Source organism: Hevea brasiliensis, chromosome 11 (assembly GCF_030052815.1).
Source record: "Hevea brasiliensis isolate MT/VB/25A 57/8 chromosome 11, ASM3005281v1, whole genome shotgun sequence".
Lineage (NCBI taxonomy): Eukaryota > Viridiplantae > Streptophyta > Magnoliopsida > Malpighiales > Euphorbiaceae > Hevea > Hevea brasiliensis.
This window is the reverse complement of record NC_079503.1, coordinates 83627777-83639804: the sequence shown is the minus strand read 5'-3', so window position 1 is coordinate 83639804 and position 12028 is coordinate 83627777. Positions and strand designations below refer to the sequence as shown.

The following is a 12028-nucleotide window of genomic DNA, read 5'->3' as shown; positions in this document are numbered from 1 at the left end:
AAAAAAAATTATATATATCAGATATATAAAATAAGAAATTGCGTTTTGTAATGAAATCTTTTATATTTTATAAAAAATATATATTATTATTTTAATAATATATAAATTATTAATTACATATATGGGTAATAATTTTTTTTATTATTTTTGCAAAATTTTAATATATATTTCCACCTTATGAGACGTAATTTCAACACATAGATGATGGTTTTGGGCATAGCCGCAATAGGTGATAGGTTCATGGAGCGTGGTTGACAGACTCTTATGGAGCGTGGAGATTGAGTTCACAAAGGAAACCTCAAAGCCCCCAGTCCCCACCAAAATGTTTCTTACCAAACCAAAGAAAGTAACAAAGTCCCTCATCTTTCTTTCATCGCATCCCTTCGGAAGTTCCTCTTCCTCTCTCCTTCTCCTCTCTTTCTCTCTCTGTGGAACAGAATGATACAGAGCATCAGAAAATCAGACCCATCAATGGAAATCTCACCGAAATACCAAGATAATCACAACCCACAATCTCTCCTCCCTTCCCCTAACAGCCACAGCAGCAGCAGCAGCAACACCAGCAACAATAGCAACTCCACCACCACCACCACCACTAATAATGGATTTCACACCAATCAACAACAAATTCCCTCACCCAAACCCATCACCAGATCCGAATCCGCCAACCCTTACCCAACAACTTTTGTCCAAGCAGATACCTCCTCCTTCAAACAAGTCGTCCAAATGTTGACCGGATCCCCCAAACCCACCAACACTGCTGCCGCCGCTTCCCAACCAGACCCATCACCTAAACCCCATGCCCACAATATCCCTCCTATCAAATCCATGCCCAAAAAGAATCAATCCTCTGGGTTCAAACTGTACGAACGTAGAAACTCCCTCAAAAACCTTAAGATCAATCCGCTCAACCCAATTTTCGCTCCTCCCAGTTCCGGATTCTCGCCTCGAAAACCCGAGATCCTCTCTCCAAGCATCCTCGACTTTCCAGCCCTCGCTCTCAGCCCAGTGACTCCCTTAATACCTGACCCCTTTGACCGATCTGGAGCAGCAAATTACAGTAACTGTTATTGTCCCGTGAATAATCCTAACAGAAACCACACCAATAACAGCGTGAATGGTAATCTATTAGATGCTGGTGCAGAGGAGAAAGCAATCAAAGAGAAGGGCTTTTACTTGCATCCGTCTCCGGCAACTACACCAAGAGAAGCGGAGCCACGGTTGTTGCCTCTCTTCCCGGTCACTTCCCCTAGAGTGTCAGGTTCTTCAGATACTTCATCTTGAATAAATGCCTCTTTTATTTTATTTTTTTTTTTGGTGTAAGATTTTTATATAATATGTCGTTGGCATTGATGATGAGAATGGCGATGGAAGTGAGAAAAAGGAAAGATATAATCTTGTAATGTTGGATATTTGCAGAGAATGAAAGGATCTCTTTGCTTCAATTGTATAATTTAGCTTTTTTTATAATTTCTTAGAAGTGTTTGGTTGCTTGGAAAATTAAGGTAAAGAGGGGTTAGAAAGTTGGGGAGGGGGACCAAGAAGAAACAGACAATTTTGTTGTAGTTAGGTATCTATGTAAGAAAAATGACAAAATAAATTTCAAAAAAAAAAAAAATCAATCCCGTTTTGGAGTTAGATTGAATTTGAGCTACAGAATTAACCAAACTTGGAAAAATGATAATAAATTTTAATTTAATTTGCTAAAAATATCAAGAAAATGTTCTTTTTCTAAAAAAAAATGGTGAGAAATTTTTCAAGATTTAGATGGAAATTAAGATATCTAATTAATTTCATACACATTCATTCACCGTGAATGTCCAAAACCTTGGTATATATCTAGTGTTCCTTTTCTGCTTGTTACATCACTTAGGTTGTACACTCGATCTTCGTCCACTTGTATGTATATTCTTCTCATTTAGGGGCCGCGATTACGCAAGGTGGAGCACATTTTATGGCATCAATGGCCATTATTGCCAATCTCTCAATGAGGGATATTTCTCCTATTCTCCAAGCGTATTAGATCTAATCGTAATTTTATTAATTGATGGGATTCAAGCCACACAAGATTTAATCAATCGTTGTTGCTTGTGCAAATCTAATGAAGTTTCTAGTCGCATTCCCATTTAATCCATTATATATAATTTTTAAGTATAAAATATATATATTTATAATTAAAAATTATCTCGGTTGGCTTGTTTAATCGGCTGAATATGTCAGATAAAGGCCGAGGAATAAATTAATTGAATTTAAATTTTAAGGATGTCTTAATATAATTATTAAAAATATGAAAATATAATAATAAACAATGGTGAGGGATTAAATAGTAATTTAAGGGATGCAAAAATGATGACCGGAATCAAATACAGTTCCATTACTCTGGAGGCATTAATAAAGGTTTTGCTTGCAAGAAGTGTACGCAAAAGTCATGGCCGCACACAAGGAGAGAGAGAGAGAGAGAGAGAGAGAGAGAGAGAGAGGGGTTAATGCGAAAAGCTTTGCATCAAATGTCAAAAGCGGCTTTGGGCTAGCTGTCATGGAAAGAGTAGATAAATGGGCAAGGAATCTTGACCTTGCCCCATTTTCATTTAAAAAAATATATAAAAACAAGGGTTTTCCTAAGTGGAGGAAAAAAAAAAACCATTTCTATGTGCTTATATTGGAAGCATTCTCTTTATTATTATTATTATTATTATTATTATTATTATTATTGTTATTATTAAATAATTCATTTCTTTAGAGTCGATATCTACTGATATGGGTATTTTGAAAAACGATTTTGTTATGGGTTGGGATAAGATATTTTATGGGAAATATAGGATTTAATTATTTTTTTTTAAATTAATTTTTGAGTGAAATTATACTTAATTCTTTTTTTTTGGAGAATTCACTGTTAAATTTTTTTTTTTTATGGGTCCCTCAAAAAATTGCCATAGGAAGATCTCTTATGCAAGATGGAGGTAAGCTTAGCATAGTAAATATGGTTGGTGGTTGCTAATTTATTTGCATTGGAGTAATTGGGGTGTTAAGGAAGTTGATAAAATAAATGGGTTTGATGAGAAGCCACAGGAAATGTTTCAATTTTTTTTTTTTTTTTTATATTGGGACCTGGTTAAAATTTTGGACCCACTTGTGAGAAGAACGGTGGGAAAGATAGAAAGAGAGAGGAATTAGCCACCTAAGTTTCCTTGGTTGGGAAGGTGCAATTTAATGTACAGAGACTTTGAATTGCTGTAAAAGCAATCATGCAAAGGTAGTTCATCTCTTCTTTGAATCTATGCATCCACCACTTGATTTTAAGTCTAGTTTTTGACTCAAGAGGAGACCATAACTATTGTAAATGGGGACATGAAGAAAGTAAAGGTGGTAGGGAAAGTGGGACTTTGTGATAATGAAAGGCAAGAATTCAAAGAATGAAAAAGTGGCTGAGTGATTTTAAATTAGGAGAAGCCAGAAAACATGGTGTGGGTTTGTCTTTGCTTGTTTGTTTGGAAGAAAAAAAAAAATTAAGCCCTTCTCATGTGAACTGTTTGGAGTTCCCCTTTGGCATTTCCTTCAATTTGATTTTCCTTCACTTGTCAATTTACATCCAATTTCATCAATCGACTTAATGAATTCACCCATAAGTACTTCAATAGACATGGCTATGAGCAGGTTCCGGCTGGAATGATCGGTTGGGTCAATTTTACGATTCAATTGATTATAAATTTTTAAATTTAAAATAGTTTCAATTCGAAATGATTTTAGTTCAAAATACTTTCGACTTAAAAGGGTTTTAAAATGATTCTGATTTGATTTCAACTCAGCTCTCTAATCACAATTCAGGACCAATTTCGAGTTTAACCTGATATAAGTCGAGGGCTAAATCCGCCCTCGACCGGATCTACCCATCAGCTTCTTAATAGTTAAAATGATGAAATATCATATTAGACACTATAATCAAGCCATTAAATCAATTTTTACTTGTATTTTTATAGTGGAATAAGCTTTAAACCACTAGTGAAATTAAGGCCTTGATAGAGGAGAACCAAATCAAACTAAGCCTACTAAATTAATATTAAGATAAAGCATATAGGTGGAGAATGGTTGATAAAAAAGAAGTCATACAGGCAGTGTCTATGATTGATGTGTAAAGAAATTCACATAAAATTCTATGGCTTAAAGATACCCACCACCACCCATACACTTCATTTAGAAAAGGCTTCAAGCATGCGCTTATTCCCACTACCAAAAGCTTGAAAAAGAAAATACCCTTTTCTTTTCTTATTTGAAACTTGAAATTTTATTATATCATTAATAAGATTATGAAAGGATTTGAGATGTAGAATTTAAATCTGAACAATATTTTTAATATTTAAATTTATCCCAAATTTAATTAAAATTTATTTTAAACTATTCGAACTCGTCTCAAACTCAATTATTATTATTTAAAAAATATTAAAATTTGTTTAATTTTATATATTTAATTAATAATCTATATTATAAAAATTAATAATTTTATGAAATATTTAAATTTTATTTATGTAAAATATAATATATATATATATATATAAATTTCTAAATATTATAAAAAATATATTTTTTTATATTTAATTAATGAGTAATATAAATGAGTTTGAATAACTAATATTCAATAAGTAAATATCAAATCTAACTTAAATTCATCATGCGTTTTAATATTCGAATCGAACCAAACCAAACTGAATCGAATCGAACTGAATTAAATTATAAAAATCAAAATTTAAATTTTAGAAGCCGAACCGAACCAAAATGGGTGAAAAATTGAATTGAACCGAACCGCTCTATTTTGATTCGGTTCGGTTTAAAATGATCGGTTTTGATTTTTGATTGATTTTTTAATTTAGACTTGATTTTCAAGTTATTTGGTCTAATTTTGACTTTGATTTGAACCTAATAACCATTAATCAATGAAATTAAATAATTAATATATATAAAATTAAATATAATTCATAAATTTCTCATAAAAATAAATCAATTCAAAAATCGATTCGATTCGATTTGAATATATAAATTATTATTCATTTAGGTTTGATTTAACTAATTTTTTCTCTTTAAAGTCGAACCGAACCGAAATAATCAAAATTTTATGATGTAAAACTAAATCGAACTAATTAAATTTTAAAATCAAACTGATTAAATTGAATTGACTCGATTCGATTTAATATTTTAATTTAAATCAAACTCTGCTCAGTCCAATGTACGAAAATAAATGGTGTTTGAGAGTGATTTGATGAGCATTAAAGTTAGATTGATATAAAAAAATAATAATAATAATTGAGAAACACAGCAGGCGTGAATGCTGAAAGATGTGTCGAAGATTTTGGTAGCAGTTGGGCCGCAAAGTTGGACTATGAGCGGGGGGTCCTGCACGCTCATTCTTCCTCTTCTCTTCTCTTGGAAGATGCTGGATTGTACATGTTTTTATCACAGCTTTGGGCCTTCTTCTGATCAATTATTAATGTGTACAACGATGATGTTGTACATTTGTCCAAATCACTATGTTCTCTTCTTATCTGCCTTCATAGGATAATTTTATTATTATTATTATTAAATATATATATATATAGATGAGTAGAAAAAATAATTTATTATAATATTAAATTTGCAACTATATTCAACTAGTTTTCATTTTCTATAAGTGTTGCATGACTACTATTTACTTACTATTGAAAATATTTTTATTAGTAAATGCAATCAAATAATCATTTTACAACTAATCTCCCATTATATTCTATTAACGAGTCGTTATAATTTTCATTTCAAAAAATATCTTTTCAATAAAATAATAGACTATGAATTATAAAATAAAAAAATAAAAATTTAACTGGTGAGCTATAATTTTTTTTAACACATAAAAATAAAAAGGAAAAAATATAAAGCCAATTATTAAAAAATAGAGATAATAATAATAATAATAATAATAATAATAATAATAATAATAATAATAATAATAATAATACTGAATGGGAAAAGAAAAAATTATGATTACGTGGATATAATATTTGAAGAGAAGACATAAAGGCTTTGAAAATTTTTGAGTTAAAAATTAATTTCATAGCTCTTTTATATATATATATATATATATATATATATATATATATATATATATATATATATATAATTTTTTTTAAAAAAATGGAGTGGAGTCAATTGACCCAACAATAAATAGATCCACCTCTCATTATAATTAGGGCTATTGTCGAGAATAATATATTTTAAATATATTAATTATAAATATTTAAAATTAATTTATTTAAGTTTGATATATTTAATCTTAATAATTCTAAAATATTTTAAAAAAATTTAACAACATTTAAAATTATGTTTTTTCAAATATTTACTTTTTATCTTCTTAACAACAATTTCATTTTTTTTTTGTGATAAATTTCAAATGAAATCTTAATGTATCATTTTCCTATAAAATAAATCAATTAAAAATTTCCACACTTATAATTTAAAAATAGTTATATATAAATAAAATATTTATTAATAATTATATAAAATACTATTAGGTTGGTGTAGGAAGTTGGTCTGGACTGGATTTTTATGCCCAGCCCAATGCCCATGGCGTTGATCCATTATTCTAGTCAAGCCTGGACTAACTTGAAAAATTTCCCCCACTACATAGACCAAAATGAGGTTTGTGTTAATTCAGGATTAAAAATAAATAAATAAATAAGTATTTTTGTAACACTCCTAATTTTTAAATTTATTATTTTATGGGTAAATATTAATATTTTATTTCATTTAAATTTTAGGAAATTATTTGGAATTTTTCAGATTTTAGAAATCGGGTTCGATTTCCAAAAATATAAAATTTTGATGATTTTTAAAAATTTATTTAAAGACTACGCGATAAAATCAAAAATATATTTGGATTCTACGAATTTTTCTGAGTTTTCTAGAATTTTTTCAAAATTTTTGGGTCTCGTTTTCTGTCCCAATACCTTGACTATGACCGATCAAATCGAACTAGATCGGATCGGACCGGTCGAATCGGACTGACCTTTACTTTTTCTTCTTCCTTCCGCCGCATGCTCGACGTCTCTCCTCTCTCTCCCGTTTTCTCTCTCCTCTCGCCTCCCCTCGCCGCGTCGCTACCTCAGCCCTCTCCACTCGCCGGCATGCCTCCCCAGCCCTTCCTCGCCGTCGACCGAAGCTCCAGACCGCCGGAAAACGTGCGCGAAATCTCCCCTTCACGTAGCACGATGTTTCGGCTTCTTGGCCAAAATTCGGCCGATCCGGCCACCGTTTGGGCCCTGTATTGTGTCTAAACTTATCTACACCTCGAGAGTTTTCCATAGACACCAAGAACATCAAAATCCATCAAGCGGTTCGCCCAATTTTTATCCGGAAAGTTTTAGCCCATTTCGATTTTTGGGCTAGATTTCTTGCAAACCGTGAACTCCACGAGAAAATCGAGAGTACCGGAGCACTCCACTCGTCGAGAGCTTCGCGGCAATATAAATTTCAAAATTTTCAGACACCGTTTTTCGGTGGGTCTCACGAAACTTCGTAGTGTTTTTTCGAGCCCTAAATGAGCTTAGAAAATTCCGTAAAAATTATGTACTAACCCCCGTGTTGTGGGCTTCGTGTAAGTACCTTCAATTCGTGAAAATTCAACGGTTGCTCGGCTTTGTACATTTTGGGCCAGACAAACAGGCTACCGAAAAAGTCTCGGAATTGGGCCAAGATTTTGGCTACCCTACAATTTTGGCTACCCTACAATTGTCAAACGTCCCGAGCGCGTCCCCGGGGTCGGAATTGACATAGGTAAACCCGAACCTTACTTTTTCATAATTGTCTAGTGCTTGAATTGGATTACAAATTCATAAAATATTCGTTGTAGCTTATAAAATTATAATTCCTTTTGCATTATCTTAGTAATATTGTTAAGGACCACGAGACAAAGTTTTAGAATTTTTAGAGCTCATTTGGGTAGTTTTTACAAAAGAGTTAATTATAAGGACTAAATTGTAATTTTACATATTATGATTGATGACTGTTTGGATGGGCCCAGGAGGGGCTGTATGATGTGATTGAGTTGTGGGTGTATGGTTTGTGGATAAAGAAGTACGTTTTAAGCCCTTTTGCAGGTTGGGTAGGTCCTAGGTATAGGGGAGACTCGGCCGGATTTTCGATACGACTTAGGACATCTTTGGTCTTTTCTCAGTTTGTATTGAGTAAAATGTATTAAAAAATTATAATAAAATTATCACATGAGCCGGGACAGTCTTCCTCCTCTGCTTAACCGTCATAGTGAGTGCGGTTAAGTCTGTGAGTAGAATATTAATTTTAATTATAATTTCAATATTATTATATGTTCAGGTATGCTCATGCATCACTTATATGTACATATCTATGTAGTTAAACACTAAGCACATTTTATATTGCATTCTAAATTGATGAATTGCCATGGGCATTATTTGGGGTAATTTGGAGCAGTGTGCGTACGTTGGCGTGCGTGTGGTATGGTGTTGGATATGGACAGGACGGGTAGACACGGCTTGAGGGATACTCGCTGGGATCCAGTCCTTCAAGGTAGACACGGCTTGAGATTTTAGTTGGCAGAGGTTGGATTAAGAGGGCTGTATAAGAGATCAACTCTTGTATATGTATTGTTTGACATTATCGAGTGTGTGAGTGCTCCAAATTGCCTTTTTGATGTGATTTGTATGAAAATTATGACGATATTGTATTTTATTTCACAGGGTGCATTAGCTTTAAATAGTTATAGAGATTATGGTTAAAATTGATATTTTACTCTCTAAGTCGAACACTCACTCCTGTTCATCTATTTTTCCAGGCTACAGGAGATTTCTTGTTGAGTCCTAACCTGCCTCTCTCTCTCGCAGGTCATCTATTAATGTCTGTAGTGTTTGTATAATTCTGTTAACTCCTAGAATTTCGCATGTGTTAGAAATATTTATTTGATTTGGTTTCGTAATATATTTGCCATGTTGGACCTATAAACTTATTAAATGCATGTATGTTAGACTGGATGAGGGAGCCGAGCTCCCATTTATTTTTATGACATCATAATTATGTGGAGGGTGAGCTGAGCTCCCCAGATGATTATATATTATGTTTACAGGTCGGGTGAGTCAAAAACTCCCCGTTGTATGGTCCATTTTATGGCGGGACTATATCCGGTTGAATTCTTGAAATTAGGCCCAATTGGGCCTTAGAGTTGGGTTGAGGAATAGTTAGGCTTATTACAGGCCTCGAGGGCTTTAACCTGACCCAGGTCCTAGTGTTGGTCTGGCACATAGGTTGGGTCATGACAATTTTATTTTATTTTATTTCAAGAAAATTTTTAAATAGATTAGAATTATTAAAATTAAAATTTTTAATATTTATTATAAAATAGACACTTAACTATTAAATTACTAATTCACTGATAAAAAAGATTACTATTATTGAGAGAAGTTTAGGTAAAAAGAGTATTGAGTTTTAGAATAAAAAATATCATAAAAAATATCTTTTTAATATTTTTTTAAAAAATTTAAAAATTATTTTAATATTTTATAATTAAAATATAATAAATTTGTTTTGCCTTACTTTAAAAAAAAAAAAAACTTACTTTATCTCTTCGCACTACTTCCAAATGAATGCATCATTAATAAAAAAAATATATTTCCTTCATTAAAATGAAAATGACATATTCATAATTAATTAATATATATTTTTATAAAAATATATTAATAATTAATAAAAAAATTTTATCTCATCTTAAAAATTGTATAAATATTTATTATAATATTTAGTAAATAAAAAAATTAATATTGTTAATTTTTAAATACAATAAATAATTTAAAATAAAAAAATTTAAATACATGGATAAAAATATATAGAGTTAATATTTTTTAAAATTTTAACAAATGAAATCTATTAAGAAAATCGTTTCAACATAAAACGCTGATATTATACATACACGCACACACCAAAGCACTACCTTTTTTTACTGTTTCCATTAACAGTTTCATGACTTTTTTTTATATATTTTTTTAACTTTTATTTAAATTATTTGTACCGTTTCTTTTTTTTTTCTTTTTATTAAATATTATGTTATATTAATTTTTTCACTATATTATATATAAATTAAAATTCTAAAACTCAATCATTTTCACTCTTTCAATGTCCTTTTTATTATGGTAAAACCAATCTGTATAATTTGTATTATGAGAGAGATATTTATACATAGTATGAGAATAGTTTGATCATAAGATAACACTAGAAAACTCTATCTTTATGGTTAGTTATAACAATCAGATTGGATTTAGATTGGATATGAACAACAAAGATAGATAATCCTTATCATGCCCCCATAATTCATACATGTAATGGATGATACATTTACGAATTGTTAGAATGTTACGCAGATGATGATATCGTGTCTTGGGCAATGGCTTGGTAAAAATATCTACAATTGATCTTGGAATGAAATGTAGCAAACATAAAAATCGCATTTGGCCACCTTATCGCGGACAAAATGATAGTCTACCTCAACATGCTTCATCCTTGTATGGAAAATTGGCTTGACTGAAAGGTAGGTGGCTCTAAGATTGTTGCACCATAAGGTAGGTGGTTCGAGTGGGAGCATGCAAATATCACGTAAGAGTGATTTTAGCTATGTGACTTCAGCAGTGGCATCTCCTATGGCACGATATTCAGCCTCCGTAGATGAATGAGCCACTATGTTTTATTTCTTGAAAGACCAAGAGATTAGATTGTTGCCCATATAAATAGCAAAGCCTGAAGTTAACTTTCAGTCATGCAGATTTGATGCCCCATCTGCATTCATATGTACACGGATGCGCTGAGAAGGAGACTTCGATATGAGAAGGCAATGGGAAGGACTAGATTTCAAGTATCTGAGAATATGTTTTATGGCTATCCATTGTTCTTCAGTTGGTGAGTCCATGAATTGTGACACTTTGTTCACCGAATAGGTGATATCAGGTCTAGTAAATGTTAGATATTGTAAACCACGCACAATAGTTCGATAAAGAAAAGGGTTAGCCATAGAACAACCATTACGTGCAGTAAGCTTATCACCTGGTGTCGCGGAAGTAGCAATACCACTACAAGTTTGCATGTTAGCTTTAGCTGGCAGATCATGAATGTACTTTGACTGAGTAAGAAGAAGGCCATTCGGTGTAGCATGAGATTCAATGCCAAGAAAGTACTCTAAGTTGCCAAGGTCCTTGAGCATAAAGTCACATTGAAGGGCTGTGATTGTCGCAAGGTGTCTTGCGGTCGCCTGAACGAACCCTCACCGAAGTGGAAAAGAATGAGGAGTCGCCACCTTAGTTTTGAGGGAAACTAAAGAAAACCATTTGTGAAGATAAATTAAATAAAACCACTTCAAAACAGAGATTCTAAGTTCGGGGTCCGTAAACGGGTGGGGAAGGTGTTAGGCACCCCACCTCGTCCCTTAATTAGGGTAAGTAGATTTAACTTCGCACTCTTTATAAATTAGTTAGGAGGACTTGAATGGAAATGTTAATCCTTTTGACAAAAGGAATATTTGATTTTTCACTAATTCGGATTACCCAGATACATAAGTAAATGAGACAACCTTAGTGAGTTACTGTTGTATGTTAGTTTTGTTTGAAGGGCTATTTTATTAGAATCCAATTTTTGAAATTGGATGAGAACTCTCCTTCGATCTCTTTTAAATATTTATTTAAATTTTAGATTAAGAGCCGGATAAGAACTCTCCTCCGATCTCTTTTAATTTTTATTAAAATTTTTGGATTGAGAATCGAATAAGAACTCTCCTCCGATCTCTTTTAATATTCATTAAAATTTTTAAGCTTGAGAACCGGATAAGAACCCTCCTCCGATCTCTTTTAATATTTATTAAAATTTTAGATTGAGAACCGGATAAGAACTCTCCTCCGATCTCTTTTAATTTTTATTAAAATTTTTGGATTGAGAATCGGATAAGAACTCTCCTCCGATCTCTTTTAATTTTTATTAAAATTTTTGGATTGAGAATCGG

At 31.9% G+C, this 12028-nt stretch overlaps 1 protein-coding gene across 1 annotated transcript; it reads left to right on the top strand.

Moving 5' to 3' along the window:
* The first annotated feature begins 240 nt into the window (after positions 1 to 240).
* LOC110655365 (VQ motif-containing protein 4) lies at positions 241 to 1445 on the top strand. The gene has a single exon (XM_058130274.1). It carries the CDS (start codon positions 439 to 441, stop codon positions 1282 to 1284), a length of 846 nt encoding a protein of 281 aa, XP_057986257.1. The 5' UTR covers positions 241 to 438; the 3' UTR covers positions 1285 to 1445.
* The last annotated feature ends 10583 nt before the right edge of the window (positions 1446 to 12028 follow it).